General features: G+C 43.4%; 3 protein-coding genes across 11 annotated transcripts in view; 1 reads left to right on the top strand and 2 right to left on the bottom strand.

Moving 5' to 3' along the window:
- The window catches only part of LOC134069601 (zinc finger CCHC domain-containing protein 24-like), a 29,590-nt gene extending 22,319 nt beyond the window's left edge, over positions 1-7,271 (top strand). Inside the window, exons 3-4 of the mRNA XM_062525594.1 lie at positions 4,264-4,428; positions 6,968-7,271. Coding sequence (XP_062381578.1) covers positions 4,264-4,428; positions 6,968-7,081 — 279 coding nt within the window. The 3' untranslated portion in view covers positions 7,082-7,271. The remainder of the gene's footprint in view (positions 1-4,263; positions 4,429-6,967) is intronic.
- Positions 7,272-11,179: 3,908 nt separating this feature from the next.
- ppifb (peptidylprolyl isomerase Fb) lies at positions 11,180-17,487 on the bottom strand. The gene is made up of 6 exons (XM_062527122.1): positions 17,231-17,487; positions 16,879-16,909; positions 15,462-15,550; positions 14,537-14,633; positions 12,488-12,563; positions 11,180-11,909 (listed from the first exon to the last, which is right to left on the bottom strand). The coding sequence occupies exons 1-6, from the start codon at positions 17,366-17,368 to the stop codon at positions 11,774-11,776; spliced, it is 567 nt and encodes a 188-aa protein (XP_062383106.1). The 5' UTR covers positions 17,369-17,487; the 3' UTR covers positions 11,180-11,773.
- A 1,414-nt stretch (positions 17,488-18,901) lies between these two features.
- Positions 18,902-26,934, bottom strand: part of LOC134070699 (zinc finger MIZ domain-containing protein 1-like) — a 152,020-nt gene continuing 143,987 nt past the window's right edge. For all 9 annotated transcript variants that reach the window (XM_062527113.1, XM_062527112.1, XM_062527115.1 and 6 more), the window contains 8 exons: positions 26,815-26,920; positions 26,233-26,393; positions 26,055-26,122; positions 25,830-25,898; positions 25,407-25,651; positions 23,967-24,130; positions 23,208-23,552; positions 18,902-22,773 (listed from right to left, as the gene is read on the bottom strand). In XM_062527113.1, coding sequence (XP_062383097.1) covers positions 22,666-22,773; positions 23,208-23,552; positions 23,967-24,130; positions 25,407-25,651; positions 25,830-25,898; positions 26,055-26,122; positions 26,233-26,393; positions 26,815-26,920 — 1,266 coding nt within the window. In that variant the 3' untranslated portion in view covers positions 18,902-22,665. The remainder of the gene's footprint in view (positions 22,774-23,207; positions 23,553-23,966; positions 24,131-25,406; positions 25,652-25,829; positions 25,899-26,054; positions 26,123-26,232; positions 26,394-26,814; positions 26,921-26,934) is intronic.

The raw sequence follows: 26,934 nt of genomic DNA, 5'->3' as shown, positions 1-26,934 counted from the left end.
TGGGTTGCGTTGGGGGGGTGTTGTGGATCGGTTGTGGCATTGTTGGAGAAACAGGACAGATAAGAGTTACGATTAGAAGGGAGGGAGAGCTTCAGCTTACCTCCCGATGAGCATTCTGCAGCACTTTCTCAGCTGTGAGTAACTTGTGAATGCTGTGTAAAAATGCAGTTATTCGTATTGTGAAGACAGCTTTTGAGCCCCCCCCTCTCACTCTCAACCTCCCCCGAATGACAGAAGAATGCTGGGAGGGGTGGAAAAGAAAATAAAGGATAGAAAGAAAGATAGAAAGAAAGAAAGAACGAAAAGAAAGAAAAAAAACGTCAGAAACCCACATACCATTCCCCGATTATAAACTGCTTGACAAACATTTCCCCCCTGACCACCAGCATGAACGTTATCAATTCCTGTCATAATTCAGGCTCAGCTCGCACACACACACACACACACACGCACACACACACACACACACACACACACACACACACACACACACACTGGCTACCCTCCAAAGAAACCAAATATGTCAGTCTCCTCTATTTAAAGGCCCGGCGAGAGGAGTTCTCTGATGTATTCATTAGCCGCAGTGCATCGCGCTAAATAAACACACGGTCCAAACTTGACCTGGCTCGGTTGGGTGCCGTCGCTGGGATTGGGTAACAGGGTTGGCCCGGGTACATGCGTTTCACTTGTGTGTGTTTCTTTTTCACTGCGAGCTTGTTTACCTCTGGTTTGTTGCTGTTTATTTTTGGAAAAGTGCTGCCTGCTTACCTCAAAGAATTCCCGCATTTGTGTAGTTTGTAACTTGATTTGTTTTTTCAGGAACATCCTCAAGGGTCCAAATGCCCACAGACCTTTTGGTTCACTCCTGAAGATTCAGGAGAATTCTGAATCATGTATATCTATCTCTTACCCAGCTATCTGTCCCCTAAATGCTAACATGCTACATTTATGAAAATGGAAGAATTTGGACTCGCCTATAATGATCTCATTGTTCACTCTCGCTAGCCCATACTGTTGAAAATAATCATAGCTATGAGGCCATGGTAGTCTCCTGACACATGTAGGTCACTTCTGTGTCAGATTCCTTCCAGGCTTGACCAGGGTTAGTCCGCTCTGTGTAAACACCCAGCTTAGCTAATGCATAGAACCTCCCTAAACCCCTCCTGACAGAGTAGCTCTCCAAGGCCTCACTGCAGAAGGGGGCGTTCGAGTTTTTGCAAAGGCTTCCTCGTCGACTCCCCCAATGAAATACAGACTCCCTCTAAAGTAAAACAGCAGATGAGATGAGAGCCAGTTTAAGACAAAAAACAAAAAAAAACACATTTTGCTTTTTGTGTTAACAGTAAAAACTGCTAATCCAAAACAAAGACAACGCCTCAAAGTTTCGCTCCAATCTCACAGGTTTTTATAGAGGACAACTATTAGTGAGGCCACCCTCCCTCCTCTTCCTCCTCCTCCTCCTCATCAACTCAATGAGTCAAACACAAGGGAAAGTGCTGGAGGAGAAGATGAATACTATATAATACTAGTAAAATGTAGGTTGTGTTGGCAGGCTAGGGGTTTGTTTTGCTGCCTGGGCCCCCACCCGGGCTTCTTGGCGAAGGACAAAGCCTAGGCGAGGCAAGGCGAAGCGGCTGGCTGACTGGCTGACTGGCTGACTGGCTGACTGGCTGACTGGCTGGTTGGCTGGTTGGCTGACTGGCTGGCTGGCTGGCTGGAGGCGCGGAGCGGAGCGGAGCTGTGTGAGCTCAGTGCAGCTGTGTGTGATTACGCTGCACATTAGTCACAGGGAGCAGCAGCAGCCCTCCGTGACTCCAACTGCGCTCCGCTCCGCTCCTCTCCGCTCCGCTCTGCACTCAGCTCAGCCCAGCTCCTCACGCCTCCCGGGCCCAGACCCCCACACCAACCCCCGGACCTGGACTCGGTTTGAGGGAGAAGGAGGAGCAGGAGGTGGAGAAGGAGAAGGAGGAGGAGGAGGTGGAGAAGGAGAAGGAGAAGGAGAAGGAGGAGGAGGAGGTGGAGGAGGTGGATAAGGGTGGGGTTGGGTGGACAGGGTTAGCGATGGGGGGGCTCCCAACTCCCAAACCGCTACAACTACAACTGGGAAGAAAGGGGGGGGGGGGGGACTTTGATATGCAACATGTACCCCTGACATGTCAAGATCTTAAGAGACTCCCCGAGCCACCATTGAGCCGGACGGGAGCGCATGCGTTTAGTCTCCGAAAACCTCCAGACGAGGCGCGTCTAGGCCTCGGCCTCGGCCTCCACGCCGACAGCAGCAGCAGCAGGTATCCCTCTCCGTGTCCCCCGCCCTGATGGGAGATGAAACGAGCCGGTTCCCAATGGGAACCATGTGGGTTCCGTGCCTGCCTCCGGGCCCAGATGGGCTTTGTCAAACACACTGTTTTGCTCAGTCTTGATATTTTGCACCGTAAATATCAACGGAAAGGGTATTTATCTTAGTCTAGTGTTACAGGCAGATTTACTTCAGCTGAAACCTTTCACAGTGGTCTTTTTCGGCAGTTACATCACTCTGGTTTGGCTCGCAGGGCCCTGGTGAGCTTGATTCTGTTTAAATGGGGTATTTTAAAGAGGAGCGTAATCATTTAATCACAATAATATCAGGCAGTAAACTCGTTCTCCTCCCCCGTGCCTTCGCCAAACTTTCATAATCATTTCCGTCTTGTGCTTGCTTGTTAAGCTTTCAATACAGCTTAGCTGTGTTCCATCAGCAGGGTTTAATGGATATGTTTTCGGTTATTAAAAACATAAACAGACAAACACACAATACTGACCTGGATGTTATAGAACCAGTCGATCTAGTACACTAGATGCTAGAGGAAACTCAAACTTGTTATCCTCCAACCTCGCCCTTCCTCCAGAAAGGTAAATGTAGATTAGCATGTAGCATGGCCAAAGTCCTTCCTCTAGGGAAACAAAAACGATACCTAAGGGTTCCTCAAAAGGAGTGACCGCTCAGTATAAGAGAGTGATATGTACTCCTACTGTAATAGCGAATTCCAGGATCTACTACAACTCAAAGAGACAAAGGTGCTGGAACCAAAAATGGTTCTATTGCATGCTTCGTAATATGGCACCCCTAAATGGTTCTTTAAACCATTTTGAAGGGTCCAAAGGAACCCCTAAGCATTCTTTAAAGTCTGCATGGTTCTATAAAGCATCCAAAGAACCGTTTTTTTTAAAGAATGTACCAGAAAGATAAATGTAGATTGGCATGTAGCATGGCCAAAGTCCTCCCTTCAGTGAAACAAAAATGATACCTAAGGGTTTCTATCAAAAGGAGTGACCTCTTGGTATAAGAGAGTGGCATGTACTCATAATGTCATTGGATTAGCATTAGATACTTGCAAATATATCCTACAGGGAATTTCAGGTTCTTCCAGAAAGATAAAAGTAGATTGGCATGTACAGTAGAATGGCCTAGAAAGTCCTTCCTCCAGTGATCCAGTGAAACAAAAATGATACCTAAGGGTTGCTGTCAAAAGGCGTGGCCTCTCGGTATAAGAGAGTGACATATACTTGTGTCATTCAGTTCTAGCATTAGATCATAGTGAACGTACTGCTTCAGATCCTACAGGGAATTCCAGCTTCTTTTACTAAACTTGAAGACACTAAAGACACGAAATGTACAGAATGAGAAAGAAAAAGGGCAACCAAGAGGAATATGACGTATGTATGACTTTCTCTACAGCTGTTGGCTTCAGGGGTAGATACTTTAACTGTTGGTCATTAATAATACAACAAATAAATAGTGTCAGTTGAAATAAGTTTGTTGACAAAGTGCAAAGAGATAAATTTATGCTCCAAAGCAAGTTTTCTGATAGAAGTTAAAAAGTTAAATTAGCATATAATTACCCTCTTGTATTTAGTGGGACACCAGCGCAGTGATACATCGGAGAGGAAACAGAAACTGACTTTTGACGGATACACTGGGGACTTATAACTCTCTGAAATCGACACTACTGGATAGAATTAGATTCAGTTGCTTTGATACTTGGTGAACAATTTCGTATTTCCCAAAGGGGGAATAGGAATACGAAACATAATATCCATAACCAATCTCATCCCAATGTCAATACCATAAAACTTTGTTATTTGTGAGTATGTTTATAACACAGACCACCTCTCTACTCCTGTCTCCCTCTCTTTCTTTCCCTTCTTTCTCTCTCTCTCTCTTCTCCCTCTCTTTCTTTCCCTTCTTTCTCTCTCTCTCTTCTCTCTCTCTCTCTCTCTATCCTAAAGGCTCGTCCCAAAGGAGAGGGCCTGACGCCGTACCAGGGGAAGAAGCGTTGCTTTGGAGAGTACAAGTGCCCCAAGTGCAAGAGAAAGTGGATGAGCGGCAACTCTTGGGCCAACATGGGCCAGGAATGCATCAAGTGCCACATCAATGTTTACCCACACAAGCAGGTACGTGTGTGTGTGTGTGTGTGTGTGTGTGTGTGTGTGTGTGTGTTGGCATGGAGGAGGAGGAAACAGCAGAACCAGAATGACCAGTGACATCCACACGACAGGGTGGTGTGCGTCCTGACATCAGTGCTGCTGACACTGAGCCAGGAACGGCTCAATGGTGGGGTTTTTTTGGGCTTTTTATGCCTTAAATGATAGAGACAGTAGAGAATCGACAGGAAGTGAATGGGAGAGAGAGCAGGGATGGGATCCGGAAAGGACCACGGGGCGGGAATCGAACCCGGGTCGCCGGTGTATGGTGCAGGTGCCCCAGCCAGTTGCGCCACAGCTGAGGCCTCAATGGTGTTTTTTGCCCCCAACGGCACCTTCCAGGCAGCACAGCCTAAAAGGCACTACCTTTACCCTATTCCTAACCCTAACACCCTCAACCCTCATCCTACCCCTAAACTGAGGGGAGTAGTGCCTTGAAGGCAGCGCTGCCTGGAAGGCACCATTGAGGGCAAATAATACCAAAGACCGCCAGGAACAGCAGTGTATTAACTTGCAACAGATCAAACATGCACAGATCAGAGAAGTCCAGGCCCTAATTTAAATGACATGCAACATCTACTCTTAAGTCTAACGTGAACAACACATGGACCAAACATTCTCATTACTTGGCAGTACATACACAGAGACATACTGTATACATGCTATAGTACAGTACAGTACATGTATTGTATTTGTATACGGTATACAGTATATAGGCCTATAAAGACTTTGTCAGTCATACTTTGTCAGTCATACTTTGTCGTCATGTTGTGTTCAGCCTGAGCACATATATAGCCTACACACATTTTTGGATTTCTAAACCAGTTGTCAAAGGCTTCACTGAGTTTAATTGTCGTGCTGGTACATTGTTTACTGTAGTTTGGTCTAAGCTGATTTCAGCGTTGCATGGTTAGTTTGACACTGCAAGGGTTCCTCTCTCCCCAGAGGCTCCAGCCAGAGCGCTTTGTCTCTGTTCTTAATTGCAGAGCGCAGCCATGTTGGATGGGGGTTCTGTGCATTTTAAGACACTTCAGATGCCATGACATCAGCACTCATTTCCAGTCGCTGTAGGCATCTATAATCAGCCCGTGAAAAAGGGACTGGTGCGTTTGGGCTGCCTGGCCTGCTAACAATTACATGGAGCCGGGCACCAACGGCACGCTATCTGTCAGGGGAAAATAGCGGACCTCTTTGAGCAAAAAACAACATATATTGTGAGCGCAGCCATTACCCCCCGTTCTATTCAAATGTGGCATGTTCCTCGTTTCCACCGCGAATGATGGACTGCCTTGCAAGGAAACATCTGTGGACACGCATATAGCCTTTGCAACTTTAAAGTCCCCCTCCCCTCCTCCTCCTTCAAAAGCTTATTTGAAACATGAGCTGTCATCATTAGTATCCAGGATACCACCCATATTTCCACTGATGTCAAACACATGAGATACTGCCTGGTGCCAAGCCAAGGTATTCGACTTGTTTGTCACTAATAGAGAAACCTCATCAAAACACTGTAATAGGGACAAGCTGTAAAAGCTGCACGCTTACAGCCCAGTGGGAAGGATGAATCTCCATATCGAGATGCCGCACGCGGTCTAATATCTAAGGCCATTGATGTGAGGTAAAGCGACTTGAATTAGCGTTGCGGAAACTTACAGCCTTGCAACATCGCCAAGCCCTGGGAGAACCCGTCACTCGCCACTTCAAGCGCGGGGGTCCACAGAGAGCGTCTTGGCTTTGTTTTAAAAACAGACAACACAAACAGGCGCCTGCGAAGACTAAACGGTTAGCCATTAGTTAAACACACTTGAACAATTAGTTGGACAAACTTGCACGCAAAAGGCGAAACGCCAATGCGCCCGTTGTGTCTTTAGCAAACGTGCTTAAGAGGAGAATGGCTGTTTATATGACCCTCTGCTGAACTAGGCCTCGTAGATTAATGGTATATACAGAGAATTTGGAAAGGAGAGCGACCAAGACCTCAAGGCCATAAAACCTTCAGTCACAGTGGGGTTTGTGGATCGCATCAGTGTTGCTTGCGCAGCCAAAGCCTGGCGATCAGTGCAGATGTTTGACCTGGTCCCCTCTTGTCAAAATCAGTGGAGAAGACCAAGGTCACCCCTAGCTTAACAACCTGCCATGAATCTCTCAGACTGAGATCAAGATAAAACTGTTTTATGTCTTATCTCTGTTTTTTCCTTTGCGGCTGGGATAGTGACAGCATGTGGCTTTGAAAAGAACAAAACAAAAAAAAAACCTCTTAGATAAGATAAGCTATAAGAAGTACTTTTCTGTGTTATCATGTAAAACAGTCTGAATTGAACATGCCATGTAAAAGATAATCTATTTGTTGTAGAAGTTGGTATGAAGGGTTCTTCATTTGAAATATTTTCTTCGTTATCGTTATCGTCATCATGGCCATTATCAGCAGTGGCAGTAGCAGCAGGAGCAATAACAACTTGATATACGAGTGCCAGTGTTGACTCTCTTTTGCTCTGTTTCTCCACGGCAGCGGCCATTGGAAAAGCCTGACGGACTGGATGTGTCTGACCAAAGCAAGGAGCATCCCCAGCACCTGTGTGAGAAGTGCAAGGTGCTGGGGTACTACTGCCGTCGGGTGCAGTGACCTCTCCAGCCAGAACCCCCCACCCCCCTCCTCCTGACCAACCTCTACTACCCACAGGCAACAGCGACTGTTTACTCACCCAAGTGCTTTCTGCCGACGTGAAAGGATAGGTGGCGGTTCAGTTCATTCACTTGTTAATTCAGCTTTAACGCATCACCTTGACTTGTGTGCAGTGTGTGTGTGCACAGAAATGATGGTAGCACTACCTACAACCCCCCCCCCCCCCCCACCCCCACCACACCCTCCACTACACACACACACACACACACATATATGCAACACATACATATATACATGCAACACACACACACACACACACACACACACACACATCGAAATGCAACACACACACACAAAGTCGGAATGAAGTAGGCCATAATAGTGTTTTCTCACTTACTTTGTTTACAAGATCACTCCTTCCACTTATCTTTAACCTAGTGAAGGTGAAGGCCATGTATATAGTGCTATGTGTCACAAGATGCCTTCACACAGACATTGGGTCAGTAGCACATCTTCTCAACTGTGAATCCACAAAGAAGGGAGAATGCAGAATCCGTCTCCTCTGTGCATGATGGAACAGATATTTATTGGTCTCTAAGTGGTCTCTTTCTGAACCTAAGACCTTTGTTTTGTGCAATTGCATTGTTTTTAACCAGATGTATATCTATTTTAACCATCTAAATAGGTCTTTAGAAACTACTGTAGATTGAAGACTTTGTAGGCTGGGCAAATTATATAGGGTACGTTAAATGTAAGGAATTTGATATACTCTCTTAGTGTACCCAAAGGCTTTCATATATGATATTGTATGTTTGCATCCCTTTCTGAAACATACTGAGATCTTAGTATAAAAAAAACATAATCACATGTTCTTGTGCAATATTCCTAAGGGTTTCTAAGATTACTCATAAGGCAGGTCAGCCGCAGGACAAAAATAGTGTGCATTTAAAAGTGACCCCCCCCGAGAGATGAGACCTTAACAAATATTCAACATTAGTATGTCCTTCATTGTAATGGCACTATGACAAGTGCTCACATTCCCTTAATCGTTAGAAGGTAGCTGTTTGGGATGCATTATTGGAGTTAACTAAATCATTCTTACGTCATAAAAAAGTAATATTTCCGCATTAACAAAAGGTCGAACCACTTTCTCTACTACATGCATCCTGACCTTGATCTGTCCTTGACCCCATTTGGGTCTTTCACCAAAAAAGATAGTCCTAGTCCTAGAATACTGCTTGTACTGTATGTGCTTCACTGACATTGTGTTAAACCTAGTAACTGTCTGATCACAGACTAATCCATTTCAACCCTCAGAAGGTTTTTTTTTTTTTTTTTTCTCGAAGTATATGGTTTAGTGACAAACATGGGTTAGGTTAAGCAAGTGATGCATCTCTTAAAAAAAGAATATCACTATGGCTTTGTTTTGTTAGCTAGTTAGCTTGTTTTGGACCCATGGGTCTCCAAGTTAACCCACCCAAGATTGTCACTAGACAAAGTTCTTGAAATACTTCCATGCCATGTAAAGTGTTCGATTACTTTATTTGTTGGCTAGCCCAATTCCTATGCCTTGAAAGAGAGAGAAAGGTCTAGACTCTTCTTCGTGTTTTGATTGGTTTTTACTTAAATATGATGAAATCTACCTGTTCTTCCTGAGATTTTAATGAGGCCATTAAGGCATTCAGTCTTTGTGACACAAATTGTAGCTTTTAAGTAGCACATATACTTGACTATGGATTGGTTTTATGTACCAAAATCAAGCTGTATATTTTTTTGTGAACAAAGTTTTGGCATTTCTAGACAGGAAGAGAAAAATGGTTTATTCCCTAGTTAAGGTGGTATTGCACATGTCTGTATATATTTGAGAACTGCCATTGAAGGCATTTTGTATTTCATCAATAGTTTTAAAGTTTGTTTCTTTGGTTGTTACCAGGAACATGGGAGTTTTAAGTATCTCACAATCTCGGAGGTATCTTACAGGAAATATTTATGAGGATTTTGTTTTTACTCCAATTGTATCTGTATAAAATATGCAACAGTACATTACGATGTGAAGTCTAGATGTCTACAGAAATGGTATACACATCTTTCACTCATTCTGTAGAGATATGGTTTTGTTGTGATTTCCTGAAGAGTATATTATCAGTATTATAATTAACCAGTTTCTGTTCCAAGTGCCTTTTATTAGTACAAATATGTTTGTGTGTATTTTGAAAAATATATAACCATTTGTAAGATTCCTAAGCAAATTACATTGTTGCCATTTTTAATACTCTTTTCTTATTAATCTGATCAGAGGTTGAGCAACAATGACTACGCATTGATGAGCAATAACTGTTGAACAAAATGAATATTACTTTGTCTTAACATTATCAGGGAAAAAGCATTTTATCAGACAAGAAGTTTGTTATGTCATGCATGCAATGCTATTTCTAGCATTATATCCCAATTAAGGTTATGTAACACGTGTCTATAAAGGATGCTTGATGTCAGAAAAGGGAAAATACATATTAACTCAATGCATTATAACTAGTTTGATCCTGAAGCTGTATTTTTTTCTGCCAATGTATTATTGTACAAATGAGTACATACTGACACCTAATAACTATAGTAATTACTGTCTTCACTCATTAGGATAGCACTAAATGAAAACGTCCATATTGGTAAGGAATGTTCACGAGGAGGAATGAACTACAGCTAATACCAAAGTTTCTGTGTTTGTAATCTTTTTCATTTTTTTTTCATATTTTGTTTGAACGTCTGTAAAAACATGGGCGGAACTCACAAGTCTGTGATTTTTGGGAAATAAAGACTTAATGGATCCAAGAGATGAAACCATCCTGGCCAAATAGAGTTTATCAGCTGCAAGTATGGATAGACATACGCATACTTCAAAAGTCAAATTTGGGATGTCAAAACATGGAGATGACCATTGTCAAAAAGGTTTCTGGGGGAAGATTTTATGTAAGTGTGTATATGCCATGGGAGAGATCATCAACGGCTCTGTGAAAAAGCATGGTTGGAGGGCAAAACTATGTGCCTTGTATGTGTTTTTTAATATGTGTGATCAGCATTTGAAGGCTGATGAAATAATCATTGTGACAAATTAAAATAAAAAAGAAAGAAATACAAATCTTTGTGCAAGACCTGTTCTTTTCCCTTACTAAAACCTACATGTTATAGTTGCTGTTAGTTGCTGTCTAGTTGCAGTTGTGCTGGATCTCTTGACACCTCACACAGTGAAAAAAGCTCTGCCAACTGGTTAAAGTTAAAAAAAAAGCTTAGGATTAGGTGCAGGGCAGCAGCTAGAAAATTATATACATACAATGTGAGGGGGGTCTCGGGGGGGGGGGGGGGGGGGGGGGCCCTGTCAGTGCTGTCCCATACGCCCCCTCCCGTAGCGGCGCCCCTGGTTAGGTGCGCTCACTGATTTGAAGCTATAGGAACAGAAGTAAGGCAATGTCCTGTCTTCAGAACCCCTCCTTGTTATAGCCTCTCTGTACACTTCAAGAGTTTGCAATTCTTTGGTTTATCTGTACGATACCCATGGACACCACCACCGAAGTGCAAGGCTATTTTGAAATTCGTCAGTGGTTTGAAAATAGCGATTTACTTTGACATGGCTGTATGGGCGCTGCAACGCGCTAGAAACCATTTTGTTGCTAATGCAAATAACGGTGTAGCTCAAAACTCCTCCGATTACTGTCATTTTGCTGAACCCATTATCAACCATAAATAGGCCCGGGTTGTTTTTTTTTTTACTCCAGTGTATTCCTTTAATTTGACATACGTACAGTAGGCCTACTGTATAGTGCCCACAAATGTCATGGAACATTAATTTAATATGATCTTTATACACTGCTTCACATCAACACCTTGGCATGAATGCCTTTAAAAACTTCGCTACATTTATACCTTGCAAGTTAGTAGACTGTCAAATTCCGCTGATTTACAAACTGTACAGCATGTCTCAGGTAGCTGTTAACAGAGAGGGTGAAAGACCCATCAACAGAGACAGGCACATCAAACGAAACTCAAGCCAGGAATGTGTTGAGAGGCGAATGGGCGGAGAAAGCTCAAAAACAGATGACAAAAATCAAAGCTAGCACCGTTGGTATGACTTTATTTCAGTTTAGAAATGGCCGTTTCCCAAAAGGCTCATTTCAAGACACGCAATTCACACTTCACATCGTCACATTCCAGTATACTATTCGGTTGCTCTTTTTACAAAAAAATCTACATTATTTTGAGAGGAACTTATGAGGTAAATGCTCACGACTCACACACACAAGTATCACCTTGACCTGACGAGATGCCAAGACGCCTATTAAGTGCCCCCTGGAGATTCAAGACAGAAATTAAATCGGACCAATCACAGCTTTAAAAGATGGCTCTGGCCCTGCCCTTTTTTTTTTCAAAAATCAGGCTCTGGACAAACAAGCCTCTCAGCACAGCGTGGTCGACTAAAAAAAAAGACTAATAAACAAAATTAGAAAAGTGAGAGAGAGAGAAAAAAAAAGAAAAAGATTCTCGCCTGGACGTCCTCGGTCCAACCACACCGCACCGTGCCATCGTCCGCCTGACAGTCTTGTCTTCACAACGGGCTCATTTCTTTGACGTTCACAGTAGGTGTTTCGGGGAGGAGGGAGGGAGGGGGGGGGTTGGTGCTGGGATCGCCAGAGCGCCGGGGGTCTACTTGAGCTCGCCGCAGTCGGAGATGGTGATCCGCTTGGCGGTGCGCCCGGAGCGCGAGCCCAGGGCCTCCACCTTCTGCACCACCTCGATGCCCTCCTTCACGCTGCCAAACACAACATGCCTGCCATCCAGCCTGGGACAAGACAGAAACACACACACACACACACACACACACACACACACACACACACACACACACACAGTTAGGTTTATTTCACCGGTCGGATGAACTCGTTCACTGTTATTCTCTCTTCTTCCCTCCATCTCACACTCTTTTTTTCTCACCAACTCCCTCGCTCTCTGTCTCTCTCACAAATGCCTAACCTAACAGAGATGTAACACTTCATACCCATACTCTTCAATCACACTACACTTTCTTCAATGCCCCCCCCCCCCACACACACACACAAGCACACGACCAACACAGGAATAGCAGTTCATGACCATCAGGCCACTCGTTCTCCAATGCATTCACCCCCACATGCGCGCGCACGCATGCACGCACGCACGCACGCACGCACGCACACACACACACGACAAACACTGGAATAGCAGTTCATGACCATCAGGCCACTCGTTCTCCAAAGCATCCACCCCCACATGCAAACACACACGCGCACACGCACACACACACACACACGCACACACACACACACCTAAATCAGGCCGAGTATCCCTAACCCCTGACCCCTGGGGTCCTCTGGCACTCACCACTCCGTCTTGGCCGTGCAGATGAAGAATTGAGAGCCGTTGGTGTGGGGCCCTGAGTTGGCCATGGATAAGATCCCTGCGAAGCAACAACATTCCAGTTTAGGGCACAGAAGATAAAGTAACAACAGCGCATTACTAACATCCCAGCAACTAACACTCACCCACCTTTGTGTTCTCTCTCTTTCTGGACACACAACTTTTATCACTTCATCAGCAGAGAAAATGCAACCTTGCAACTGAGTGCTAAGGCCTCTATGTAGGTTGAACCAGCACATCCAACAGTCCTGATACACACACAAAAACTCTTGCGCTTATCGGAGCCGATTAGATCACTCTGAGGCCCATTCCCAGGTGGAATTGGGGTGCGTTTAGAATGTGAAGAACTTTGAGTAATTATATTAGTAAACTGACTCCTTCAGGCCCTTAAAAGTGGGTCATGCCTTTCTGGCCAAAAAAAAAAAAAAAAAAAAAGTTCTGTGTTTTCAGGTTCATGGCTCAATTACTCCCTCTGGTGGACAAAAGGGGTTTACGTCTGACCATTAATGACCTAATGTTCTAGTTTCATTGAAGGAGTAAACCAAGCCCGATCTACTGGTGATTGGATTTCGCCCTGCAGCTCAGGCTGGAAACCACCAATCTAAAACTGCGGGGACCAATCACAAACTGGCTCATCCACCTGGCGCTGCCGGATCATTGGTCTGATTGGTTGAAGGACTATCCAAATTCTACAGTCATTTGAACTGTGCCCGTTGATCACGGCTCTTGTGCAGTAGAAAATACAGAGCAGACTCCTCAGACTAATGTTCAATCTCAAAAGATTGCCCTTATGGTCTAGTGAGTGGTGATAGCCAGGCGACTTGTTCCATGTAGAGCTGTGAATTACATGACTCCGATTACGCCACAGGGGCTGATGCAGTTGGGGTTTTAAGCCTTTTGAATCCAAGCCTGGCCACACCTAAAATAAGTGGCTCCTGTTCAATAGCAGGCACGTACACCTGCTGTCCGAAACTAGATCTTGGAACAAACTGAGTCACTGTGGTAACTGTGGCTAGACATGGTGGAACAAACCAACTGGCCAAACAAAAAAAGGCTAAAAAAAAGAAAGAAGACAAAACAGTGATGCTCTTGGAAAAACCAGAGGAACTCCAAGGCACTCTCAAGTAACAAAAGTTAAAAAGCCTTTATTGTAGCGACAGTGATGCACTTGTTTAAAGATTATTTTTTTTGGCTTTTTATGCCTTTATTTGGACAGGACAGTAGAGAGAATGACAGGAAGTGAGTGGGAGAGAGTTGGGGTGGGATCTGGAAAGGACCACGGGGCGGGAATCGAACCCGGGTCGCCAGCGTACGGTGCAGGTGCCCCAGCCAGTTGCGCCACTGCCGGGGCCAGTGATGCACTTGTTTAAGGAGTCATATTTGCAATGCATCCCACAAATCAAACCGCTGTCACACTGTCTAGAGGTAACCAAGGTTAGGGTTAGGATTTAGTGCCTTTAAGTCAACAGCGGCAGCGCTGCCTGGAAGACGACGTTGGGGGCTCAAAACACCATCGAGCATTTTGAAATCGATAACATGCTTAATGAAGACGGAGCTCAAAGACAATCTGTGCAGGAGTTTCAGTGGTGGTTTGCACTTCCTTCCTGTGGTTTTTGGGGGGTTTCTGCAGGCTTTTTTTCTCCACTTGTTCACACACACACACACACACACACACACACACACACACACACACACACACACACACACACACACACTCTGTGTGTGCATTCATAATAACTCTGTTTTTCATGTGGTCCTGACTATAAAAGGCGGTGGAAAAAAAAAAACAGTGGCTCAAATGTTGAGCTCAAATGTCAACAACCCTTTGCAAGAATCACAAACTGTATTTTGATATACAAGTACTATGCATACCAATTTACAACTCAAAGGTATCCAATGTAGTTTTGGGTTGAAGCTGTTATGTTAGTGTAAAAAACTAGCATAGTACTGCTTTAACATTGCTCCACATTTCTGGGAGAAAATAGATCATGTTGGGGATGGCCAATGTCTTACCTGCACCAGTATGCGTCAGCTTGAAGTTCTCATCTGGGAATGTCCTCCCATATATGGACTTGCCACCGGTTCCATTGTGGTTGGTGAAGTCTCCTCCCTTGAAGTAAATGTCAAAGATTATTATCCACTCTACAGATAGGTATGTACTGTACAAGGTGGTGGTAGTCTAGTGGTTAAGGAGCCGGGCTAGCATGTACAGTAGTAGCCTGATAAGTTGTGGGTTCAATTCCTGACTTCCACCGTCGTGCCTCTGAGCGAGACACTTAACCCCAAGTTACTCTGGGAACAATTTGTGATGAAATTGACATCGACTTTGGATGAACAGTGATGAATACATGTCAAATGTGAAGGAAGCAAAGATGTCCAGAGGGGAAACAACTAATTGAATTGATGCATGCTTGGTCTTGTACAGATGTTATGAAAATATGTGCTGCAAGTCCAACAGAGTATTTACAGTACATGGGCTCAAAGGGTATAAAACAGTCGTTCAGACAGTAGGGTTCAGGGACCTCTAGGGGTTTCACAGATGACTGTGAAATAATTTTCTATAAAGCAGTGCTACATCATTTAGAAAACATTAACATTAACTCTAAAGTGCTTCCGACAGATCACATCAATCTATGATAAGTAACTTGAATGACTTCACTCAGGTCACCATGAAACCACTACTGTTGCTTAGCTTGGTTTACATTCCAACTGACTGTCAGTCCACCACCTTGCCAAGATACTACTACATGGGGGGTCCTCAGAAAATGTTGTCCCCCCACAAGGGCATCTTGGCAAAGAAACCACTGCTATAAAGGACCATAGAGGACAGGATACACTGACAAATTACTGCATCTCATTGTCTTTGCATTTATACTCTGCACAATGACAATAAAGTTGAATCTAATCTAATCTAATTATTGACTGTACAGTACAGTACCTGGCACATGAACTGAGGGATGACCCGGTGGAATATTGATCCTTTGTAACCGTATCCCTTCTCTCCTGTGCACAGGGCACGGAAGTTTTCTGAGGGGAAAGACACATACAGTATATTAATGGAGAAACTTGTGACTTGTGACTCAACCTTTGAAAAATACCATAGCAGCATCACTGGTCCTATTGCCAAAAGTATTGGGTCACTTGCCTTGACTCACATATGAACTTAAGTGACATCCCATTCCTAATCCATAGGGTTTAATATGACGTCGGTCCACCCTTTGCAGCTGCAACAGCTTCGACTGTTCTGGGAAGGCTTTCCGCAAGGTTTAGGAGTGTCTTTATGGGATTTTTTTACCATTCTGCCAGAACTGCATTTGTCAAGCCACACACTGATGTTGGACGAGGAGACTGGCTCTCTGTTGGGTTGAGGTCAGGACTCTGTGTAGGCCAGTCAAGTTCATCCACACCAAAATCTGTGCACAATTGCACAAAGCAAGGTCTACAAAGACATGGATGACAGTCATGTTGAAATAGAAAGTGCCCATCCCCAAACTGTTCCCACGAAGTTGAGAGCATGGAATTGTCCCAAGATTCTTGGTTAATTCTGAATCATTCTGAGTTCCTTTCACTGGAACTAAGGGGCCAAGCCTACTGTAGCTCAGGGATGGCCCCTTCCTGTTCCAACATGACTGTGCACCAGTGCAAAAAGCAAGGTCCATAAAGACATGGATGACAGAGTTTGGTGTGGATGAACTTGACTGGCCTGCACAGAGTCCTGACTTCAACCCAACAGAACACCTTTGGGATGAATAAGTGCGGATACTGAGAGCCAGTCTTCTCATCCAACATCAGTGTGTGGCCTCACAATTGCGCTTCTGGAATAATGGTTGAAAATTCCCATGAACACACTCCTAAACCTTGTGGAAAGCCTTCCCAGAACAGTTGAAACTGTTATAGCAGCAAAGAGTGGACCGGTGTCATATTAAACTCTATGGATTAAGAATGGGATGTCACTTAAGTTTGTATGCAAGTCGAGGCAGGTGACACAATACTTTTGGCAATATAGTGTATCAACATGGCAACTTATTGCCTTCTATAGGTTACTACTGGTCAGATATATTGCAGCTTGATCACGGGTGAAGCTTTGGCCAGTCATTTATCCATAGACATGCATGCTCAATGATGACAACCTTCAAACTATTACAAATATAAAAGCTTTCGCCTTTCTTGGCACACCCTCCTATTCCATTGACAGTCACTTGAGTTGAGTTCTACCAGCACTGTGGCTGTGTTTAGAGGTGGTTAGATTTTGGAGATGGCACTGTCCTAACTTGTGTACAAATGAACACTGTGGGCTACTTGCCATGACTTGCCATGACTTGCCAGAGCAGAAATTGGAGGATTTATGAACCTACCTGCTGTTTTTGGCACCACGTCAGCTCGCAACTGCAAAAATAAAAACAGAAACAATCTTATTCGGTGCATTTAGCGCATTTAAGCAGAGACACTTTAAAAAGACTTTGATTTAAGTCAGTTGTTCTTCAAAACCTTAGGACACACAGTTAGAGGTCAAGTTCTGTCTGCTGAATGTCTCATCCGTTATTCCCATAACGATTGTAGTAATAGCCTATCTAAACATGCATAACTAAACATGCAAGTATGAAACTGAAGAAACACCGAGAAGTAATTCTTACATTCTAATATAACAATCCAGAGAGTGACCGCAGGTCAATCACCTAGTGTCATTCATTGCCAAGTCATTCTTACCTCAAAGGTTACTCTTCCCATAGGTTGGTTGTCTGCAGCGATGTCAAAGTAAACGACTGGGTTTGGACCAGTCGTAAACATCCTAGCGGCGGTGAACGCCAATGTACAAATTCGGAACCGTCCATTTGGAATAAGCATTGTGATATCGTGGAAAACGTCTCTTAACTGAGTCTGAATGAATGTCGGCTGGGCAGCCTCGTCAACTTCACAGGCGTTACAAAACCGAAATAAAAGTCACGTGTGTCTCTTTCGGGCATGGAGGTTTGCATGCAGGAAGTACAACATCAGGAAAGAACCGGAAGTGATAGCGTATGGTGCCTCCAGAGAACTTTTATGTAGAATTCTACATTGCAACGCATTGATTTTGACTTGACTTGCTTTCCAAGGTGATATTAGTGATATCTAATATTCCCTTTATAGGCTCTTGGTATCCAGTATAAGCGAAATGCAGCAATTATTTTGAAGCTGACTGTAGGCCTTAGGCCCCTACCTATTAGGCCTATTGTTCAGATTTTGTTTTCAAGAAATATATGCAAATTAGCCTAGGCTACCGCATATTTAATTAAGTAGCCTAAAACTGGTCTCATTTGCATGTTTAAACATCACATTTCAGAAAACTTGCAATACAAAAAAAAATCTTGGCCTTAATGTGAGTAAACAACTGTGAAAGTTTCAATTTGATATCTCAAGTTTAAAATTTTACCTATTTCACCTGTTGTAGGCCTAAATCCCAATGGCAAAATGCATTGGAAATTGCTACAGTAGCCTACCTTTGACCTTGAAAAAAAGTGTTCCACTAAATATAAATCGGTAGATTTGTAATATGTTCATTTGATAAATATACCAAGGGATCACAAAAAAACTTGGAATGATTACTATTGCAATTTGTCTTATGTCAAACGCTAGATTGGCCTTGTAGGCTAGTGTGTGTGTGTGTGTGTGTGTGTGTGTTGCTGTTGGAAATTGTGTCCATAATGTACGTTTATCTATGTGTCATGCAGAGATCAACATTGTTGCTTTTGTGTTCCATTACATTGAAATAGAATCCCACTCCAAGCCACATTGATCGGTTGTTTGGCTTGAAATCTGTCAGACTAAGCACAGATTTTTCTCAACACAAAAAAAGTCAATCTACAATCTACAGTATAGCCTATTGTCTGTGCCAATTTAAGCGGTTACTTTGGGCCTTCCCTTCTACTATCCTGGTTGTGTCTTTCACTCACACTGTATTGTGTAAGAACATTTGGCTTGCATTAATTTAGTCTGGTTTGATAAACCAGTCTGTCAGACAACAATGTGTCTGAAAGATTCCTACTCTTGCAGTCCACCCATCAGACAACATTGACAGGCCTAACTGCAGCAGCTTTTGACGCTTTTAAATTATGGTGCCACCTACGTCCACATGGTAGCGCCTGTTTTTTTTGTTTTTTAATCGATCAGATTGTTGTGGGTGTTAAAGGTGACACAAGATCGTCAATACTTCTGAATTTGGCTATCAACTGTATCCTAACAGAAGCCCTTGAAAGCCTATCTTCTAGGGGTTTGCTCAAGCAAAATATATTAGATCTTTTAACTGTAAAATGATCATCCTCCTCATCCTGTCTCTTGTGCTGAATGTAATTTCCTTCTTTTTGTTTTCTACAGATGAAAAATGACACAAACACAGTGGTGTACAGGTATCATCTGAATACATATTTATTAGATAAATATTAGGCTGTCACATCATCTAACTACATACAGTTCTGCAAGACTAAAAACCACGATTAGCTTTTTTATTTCTGACCTGTTTTAAGTATGAAATGATTGTACATACAATGTACAAACATAAAGACAATGGCCACTTTTTGTGTGAATCACCTTAGATTGTACCATTTAAATTTGTTATCAGATCATGATATAAAAAGTGTACAAACTATGAATTTGGTTACAATCTTTCAAAAAACCTCCATATACGTCTTCATATTTCCTTTATTTTCCAAACTTTTGAGCATTCCCAAATAATTTCTTAATTATTTTCATATATTTTTGCCTTATAGCACCTTGAGTGTATGCAGGTGATCAGCTGGTACTCATAGGCGACATATTACATGTAGGTAAAACAGATTTGTCCACTTTCTCCTTCCCAAAGAGGTCAGAGTATCACAAAAGGTGAAACAAATGGCAAGAGCTATCCACATATGCTGACAAAACTGACAAAATCCATAATTTCCCACTTTCAGCTGTTTGTTTTTCAGGGGGGGGGGGGGGGGGGCAAGCTTTCTTTTTTTTTTCTCAATAACTCCGAAGAAACAATGCACATTCCCAGTTAAGATGAATACATTTCTGTTAACAAGTCTTTATCCTCATTTACAATATGTACAGGCATCTTTGTGGGTGTCAACTGTTTCGGCCTAGCTTGTCCTCCGAGGCACAACTAAGCTGGCCAGGTGGACACCAAATTCTCCTGTTGTTTGTGGAGTAGGTTGAAAAATTTCCCTCAAAAAGAAAACGGTAAAATGATTCCTTTTGACGACTGTGCTGTGCAACATAGCAACAGATTATTTTGGGGTGAAAGTGTGGGCCAAATGCCTTTGAACTTAATTTCCTTGGTAAACAACAGCATAATGTGACTTACAAATGGATGATTGGTCTGATGAAATTTCATTATATAGTTTGATAGATATCAGATGATATAATGATTAAACACAAAATGTGGCTGCATGTTGTCAAGATGATTCATTTCAATGGTAGGATACACAGATTTGTTTATCAGTGACTATGCTGAATTAAACGCTACCTAAAATCATGTTGCGCTGAGACAAATTTGCTCTCTACACACATATGCCTTTTGAAGTAACATGTTTAAATGATTTTGTGTTTAATCAGTACATGACTACATATTGTTAAAATGAAATCATCTTTCTAGCCTTACACTTCAATAATAAAACCAATACAAAATAATTTACCAAAAACACAAACCAAAAAAAAAAAGAAAAAAAAGAAAAAGAAAACAACAGATGGGATACACATTTTTTTAAAATGGTCGTAGCTTTTCCAAAAGCTGCATTTTCGATAACAAAAATAAAAACAATATCATATATTTAATTCATGTAAGGCTGTGATATAGTTTTTAAAATACCACTTGTACATATTGACATTTTACGAACAATTCTGATATTCACACGGTCTCTTCAGTACAACGACAGCCCCTTGTGTGATACACTTATCTTAGTTGCTCAGCCCACCATATAGAAGACTCTGGTGGCAAGGAGAATGTTAGTTCTCTAGTGGATGTACAATTAATGTATTTGTATCTATGATACAGTGAACAACATAACAACATGTGACATTAATATTGCTTAACAGGACCTGGAAAACAAAATCCAGAAGTTATTGTGACTGGGCAGGGATGGAGGCTCGCTCTGAAACGGATCGGCGCCATGTACACAGCGAGGATAAGACCGGTTTAGAGCTGGCCGCCACCTGAGAACCATGTGACCCTGATGGAACAAGAAAATGTGCGGCCTGCATGCGTTCTGATGGACGCTCGCAGAGAGAGGGAGAGACTGAACAAGCAGCAGACAAAACCTGTGAGTTATAGCTTATGCGGAGAGATGTGTGATTACGTGTGTGTATGTTTGAGCCCACTGATCCTACTAAGGTCAAAGGTCGGGGCTTTTTGAGGACAGACCACTAGGGCACGGAGCCGGACAAACATGGACAGTCGGTTTTTACGAAAGAAAAAGAAAAAAGGAAAAGGACAAATATCATCTAAGACGATACAAAAATATTCACAAGGATATTTACAATAGTTTCTTTCTTTTAAAAAATAATACATTTGCATACTGGACAGCACTTTACTCATAGTGTGTTTTTGGAACACAATAAAAGATGGCAAGATGTGAGCTCCCGGGCTTCAGTAACTGGGGAAAAACAAGGGTGATTTGAGCCATATCCCACAATCCTTCGCTGTATAGCTTACAGACACGCATCTGTCGCCTCTCCCTATCTTTGGTGACGAAATACCGATTCCCCGCTGAATAGGTGAGAAGTGGCAACAATTTACTAAAAGACCTTGTGCCATTTTTTTTGTCTCAAATCCCACATACCAAATGTCTTTTGAAAGACAGAGGTATCCCTTCTAAAAAAGAAAAGAAGTAAGTTTCACCAAGTTTAGAGCATTGTAATCAGAAACCTTTCAGACGTAGAGCGTTTCCACACAAGGGCATAAGCATTGGCACACACACTCACACTCACACACAAACACACACACCTTGTTGTAGGAAAGCGATCGACGGTGAAGACGGACTTTACGTTACATGGGCGTCAGTGGCAAGGGCACTGCGAATAACAGCATGGGTCACCGATGCAAAAATCTCATGTAGATATCAACCAACTCTGAGCTTTAAGCCCTGTTGATCTCTTGGTGTTAGGCTCTTTAGGATAGACACCCCGGCTTAGAATTCCACATAACACAATTCATGCTGCCCCGTGGCTATATGACAGTGTCATAAGATGGATGTTTCAGATGTCACACGAGATATGTTTCAGATGCCACACGAGAAGCCCCAATATCTCAGTGCACTTGTTGTAGGTTCGAAAACGTTCCTTATTCAAGCTAATTCGGGCAAAGATTTGGTGTAGACCACGATACCATAAATACACAATCCCTTACAAGCATTTACGAGCAAACAAGTGTTTGAACAAAAGTGATGGCAATATGAAAACCATTTCTGGGTTTGAGATTACAACAAGTCTTCTTTTCTGATGATTGTGGTTGATAGCCTTCATCCCTTTGTGATATGTTCCTTTTTTTAAAAAATAAAATAAAAATAAAGGTCAAAAAACCATAAATCTCTTGTGCTTTCAAATGATGTTCTAGAATCAAACAGTGCTACTGGTCGGACTGGAAAACAAACTGTTAGTTACACAACGATTTCCTGACTGATTGACAAAAACAAGAAATGGTAGGACACACACTGGCCAGAATGGATTTTTTTTTTTTTACGTTTTTTGACAAATTGAGTTATTTTATCTTCTTCAGATCAAATAAAACCGAGTAAAAAAATGCTACTACATTTTTGAGAAGATTCACACACTGAGATCCCACATGTCTTTTAAAAAAATGAACCCAGGATAGCTGCACAGTTTTTTTTCTTTTGTCATTTTGTCTTGTTTTCCCCAGAGGATCACTCTATGGCCGCCAGTGCAAATGCCAGATGCATTACATAATTCTTTCTTTCTTACTTTCTTTCCTTCTTTCTTTGTTTTCATAAAACAGTTCAGTCAACCTGTACTCGTCTGTGAAATCTGTCCACGGTGAGGAAGAAGAGAGAGGGAGTGCATCTTTGTGTGGTTTTTTTTTTTTTTCATCAAGTACTGTGTTGTCCTCAAACTGTGGTTGTCCAAATCAGGAAGCCCCCCCCCCCCCCACACCGTTTGTAGTGTTCATCGTCTCAGTTATTTTCAAACAGGGACAGAAGGTCGTCGTTGTTATTGCTGGGAAGATCTGGGGGGTCCAGGTAAGACAACAGGTCGTCTGGGTTCGCAAGTTCAGGGAGAAGCTGTCGGGAAAGAGACAAGGGGAAATGGTATATCAGTAAACTGGTTGTGTGCCATCAAAGCAAATAATCAGGATGCTTATGATACAAAATGCTATACTCTCTCTACTGTCATTTCCCGACTATAAGCCACGTCTTATATTATACATTGATTTTGCAAAAAACTTGAATAGATAGAGATAGATAGATAGATACTTTATTGATCCCCAAGGGGAAAATCAAGATAAAACACTGTCCTGCGGCTTATACACAATGCGACTTATATGCGGGACATTACTGTATCTGCACAGAAAACCAGTCGTTTAATAAACAGATGCACAACCCCAGAGCTACATCACATATTCTCTACACCTTCACCTCTACCCTACAGCTCAGCCAGCTTAGTTATCACCAGGGCCTAGACTAGAGTCCTCATGCCAACCAGTGTCTGCACTTACATCCAGAGAGGGCTCGGGCATGTCTGGCGGCACTTGGCCCGACCCCTCCAGGCCGCCCGAGGGGTTGAAGCCGAGGTCTGGGTGGGGGTGCGGGTGGCTGTTGGGGCCTTGCTGCTGCTGCTGCTGCTGCTGGGCCTGTTGCTGCTGCTGCTGCTGCTGCTGGGAGGCCTGGGATTGATTGGGCTGCTGCTGCTGCTGGCGACCGGGCTGCTGGCCTGGAGGACCACCGTGGTGGAGCGACTGCCCTGTAGGGGTGCCCGGCCCGTGAGACGGCCCGTGGGACGGCCCGTGCAGGCTCTGCTGCATGGGATTGTGGGGCGAGTCAGTGCTGACAGAATGAGGTACCTGAGGAGGAAGGGGGGAGAGAGATAGAGAGAGAGAGAGACAGATAGAGAGAGAGAAGGAAGAGTGAGGATTCCCATTTCGCCCCAACTGCTAGACTACTTGCTGCTTTGCTTCCAGACAACGACAAGCATTTTGTTTGTTTGTCTGAGAAATTTTATCTCACCTCAACAACATCCTCAGTGTAAAATGCATAAAAAAATGTTGGTCCAACTCAGTATTATAAAGACTTCTAAGACTTGAATGTAATTATGCTTTCCTAAAATCTGCATACAATCATCATGTATATGTAAGTGTGCATTTTACAGATGCTGGTGTCTACCACTACAATAACGACATTGTAAAACTGGCTCATCACGAGGATTCAGATAATGCCGTTTGTGTTTGCTCTGGTCAGGTGTCCAGCGTGGCACTTACTGTGTCCGACATGCCGTGGCTGAGGGGCTTGTCCGGGCCCATGAGTGAGTTGGGCATGTCCGGCGGGTGCGAGAGCTGGGGGCCGTGCATAAAGTCATTCACCGACGAGCCTCCGACGTTGCCGTGGGGGAAGTCAAAGGTCCCGTGCCCCTGGAAATTGTTGCCTATGAGAGAGAGGGAGAGAGAGAGAGAGAGAGAGAGAGAGAGAGAGAAAAGGTGTGAGTGGTTAGCATTTACAGTACAGTGCAGAAGTAAAATAGTAAAGTTGTTTTTGAGTGATATTGTACTGTACAGAACTGTGCTGTGCTGTGTACTGTCCAAATGAATAGCCAAAAGAGTATTTTAGTACTTTGATCCCAAATAAACAGCAAGGGCTGTAATCAATCAATCTGGAATCTGGAAATCAAAACGATATCTGAAAACCAAAGCTAACATAGCTGAGCAGGAAAGACCGATGAATAATCAAAGCCACAGGACTCAGTATCCTGGTTGCTTTTAGACAGTATAACCTTTAGACAGTATAGCCTCTGATCTGATGACTAATAAACGTACAGTAGGCCTATTGGCCCGTATCTTGGTGACCTGAAACGCATTGTCAGTGGGTTATTTTGTTATCAAATGTCAGGTGCATTGTTCAAAAGGGTTGTTCTTCTGTTTCTTAATCAGTCATGGGTGTGTTTTGGGCGTAACATCCTTTAAACCAATACGAGGGACATCGGTCATTCCCTTTAGCAGCAAGCAGCGCAACTTCAAACAGCTCAACGGTATTTTGCCAGTCAGCGGCGCATTTGAGGGAATCTACCTGCGCACGAAAACACACGGATTCCACTAAACAAACTGTCTTTACTGAGACTTGTTTGTGACTACATGCATTCTGCACTTGCCTGTTATTTGAATTCAAAGGTAAAGTGAAACTAATTTCACTGTGGACTTACGGTATAGTCAATGGCAGAACAGTTTATTTTATTTTCACTATTCACCGACTGACAAGGGGTTACAATAAAAAAAAGTAGCCTGAAAAAAGCAACACTTACCTGAATAATGTTTGAATGACTATTATGAATGACTACTAATTCTACGAGTATTTATCCTGCAGAGAAGTTGTTCGGGACTGCTTGTTAAGGGCTGCTTACATCTGATGACAGTGCGTCTTCAGCTGTGGTTTACATGTGCCTCTTGCTATAGACCAGGTTTTTCTTGGTAATGATTTTTACAGGGTGTAAGATAGCGATTTTTAGATAATGTGGCAGACCACACCTTATGCCACACTGCTGGGCGCAAAGTTTAATAAACGCGGAGCGCAAGGCAAAAAATTCGTCACTGATTCACACTTTGCGATAGGACCCATTAACTTATCATATCACCCATCAGACGAAACTTATGTTGCTTACATTACAACAGGGAAGACAGAAGAACGACCAACGTTTGAAGAGTCGTTACCTTGGTTGCCGTATTCGCCGCTGTTTCCACCTTGTTGCGACGGTATGTTGGGGTACGGCGACGGGCCCGGCCCCAGCTGGGCGATCATCTCCATCACGTTGGGCATGATCATCTGGCTCGGGCTCATGGTCTTGAAGCGCTTGGCCATCGGTCCGTCGGGGTCCTCCTTGATGTGCATCTCTGACTTGATGGCCACCGGCCGCCAGCTACATGTCGGGTCGATGGTCACCTCCTCAAACTCCGAGCTGTCAGAGGCATTTTTAAAGACACGGTCAGTTCAAACGAATACATTCGCCCAGTTCTCGCTCGGAGGTGCAAGGCTTGACTACAGCCTATGATGCAGGCTTAAGTTCTGGAAATAGCACAAATAGAGTACATACAGTACTGAACATGAATTGTAAAAGAATTGTAAGTGCTACTTACTTTTGTATAGCGTTTAGGATGCCCCACATATATTGGTCGACTTCCAGGCCCTCTAACAATGCGGTTTTACTGTAAGAGAGACAAGGGAACATGAATAACTCTAAAATCCTTAAAAACATCTCCAACCCATATACACAAAAAAGCATACAGTACACACGGAAAGCATACAAACACAAAAATGGAAAAGTCCGGAAAAAATGGAAAAGCCATGCATCGCTGACTTACTTGCATACTGGACATCGCCACGTCCCTCGCTCACAATTCAACTGCAAGTAGGACTCCAAGTCAAAGCACTGCAAAAGGGACAACAAAGGCCATCAGTCGCAGTTGTGGATTTAAAAATGGCTGACGTACAGAGGAACAGAGGACAGGTAACGTAGGCTGTTGGGGAGGGAACGCTCACCTGTACGTGTTTACAGTCGTGTCCCCGCGCCGGTAGCTGGATCCGCCGGAAGGTGATCGGACACTTGAGCGACACTTTGATGGCAGTCTGTTCGACGCCGTCCTCTCCGTTCATTGTGGTGTTCCCAGACGAAGCCGCTACGCTGCTGAAGTTCCTCTTCACTGGAGCCGCAAGGAGAACCGAGAAATACAAATATTGTCAAGTTAGGATGGAAGTGGGATGTGAAAGATTAATGTTGAAAAAAAAATTCATATCATAAGACACATGAAGAAAATAAACAGGAAGACAAGAAGGAAGTGATGTGATGTGGAGATCGAGGTAGGAAAAGATATCCACAAGGACGACTAAAGAGATGAATTTAACAACTAGATAGAAAAGTGTGGCAGAATGTAGAGAGGTAGTAAAAAAGTAGAGAACGCACTTGGGGACTGAGATTTATACAAAAACTGTATTTAAAAAAAGCCGCAAAACTATTACAGCCTCTGACAAAAACATTTGAAAAACGTAGAGAGAGAACAGGAAGGTGGGGAAGGTGTTGGCGGTGTGTGTGTGTGTGTGTGTGTGTGTGTGTGGGGGGGGCACCTTTGGTGATGCAGTGCTCGGCGGGGAGCAGCCTCTTCTTCAGCAGGCCCTGCAGGACCGAGCGCACCGACGGCCGATGCACCAGCTGCAGCACAAACAGGTGCGACTGCAGGGAGACAC

Source organism: Sardina pilchardus, chromosome 22, assembly GCF_963854185.1.
Source record: "Sardina pilchardus chromosome 22, fSarPil1.1, whole genome shotgun sequence".
NCBI lineage: Eukaryota > Metazoa > Chordata > Actinopteri > Clupeiformes > Clupeidae > Sardina > Sardina pilchardus.
This window is presented reverse-complemented; position numbering and strand designations above follow the sequence as displayed.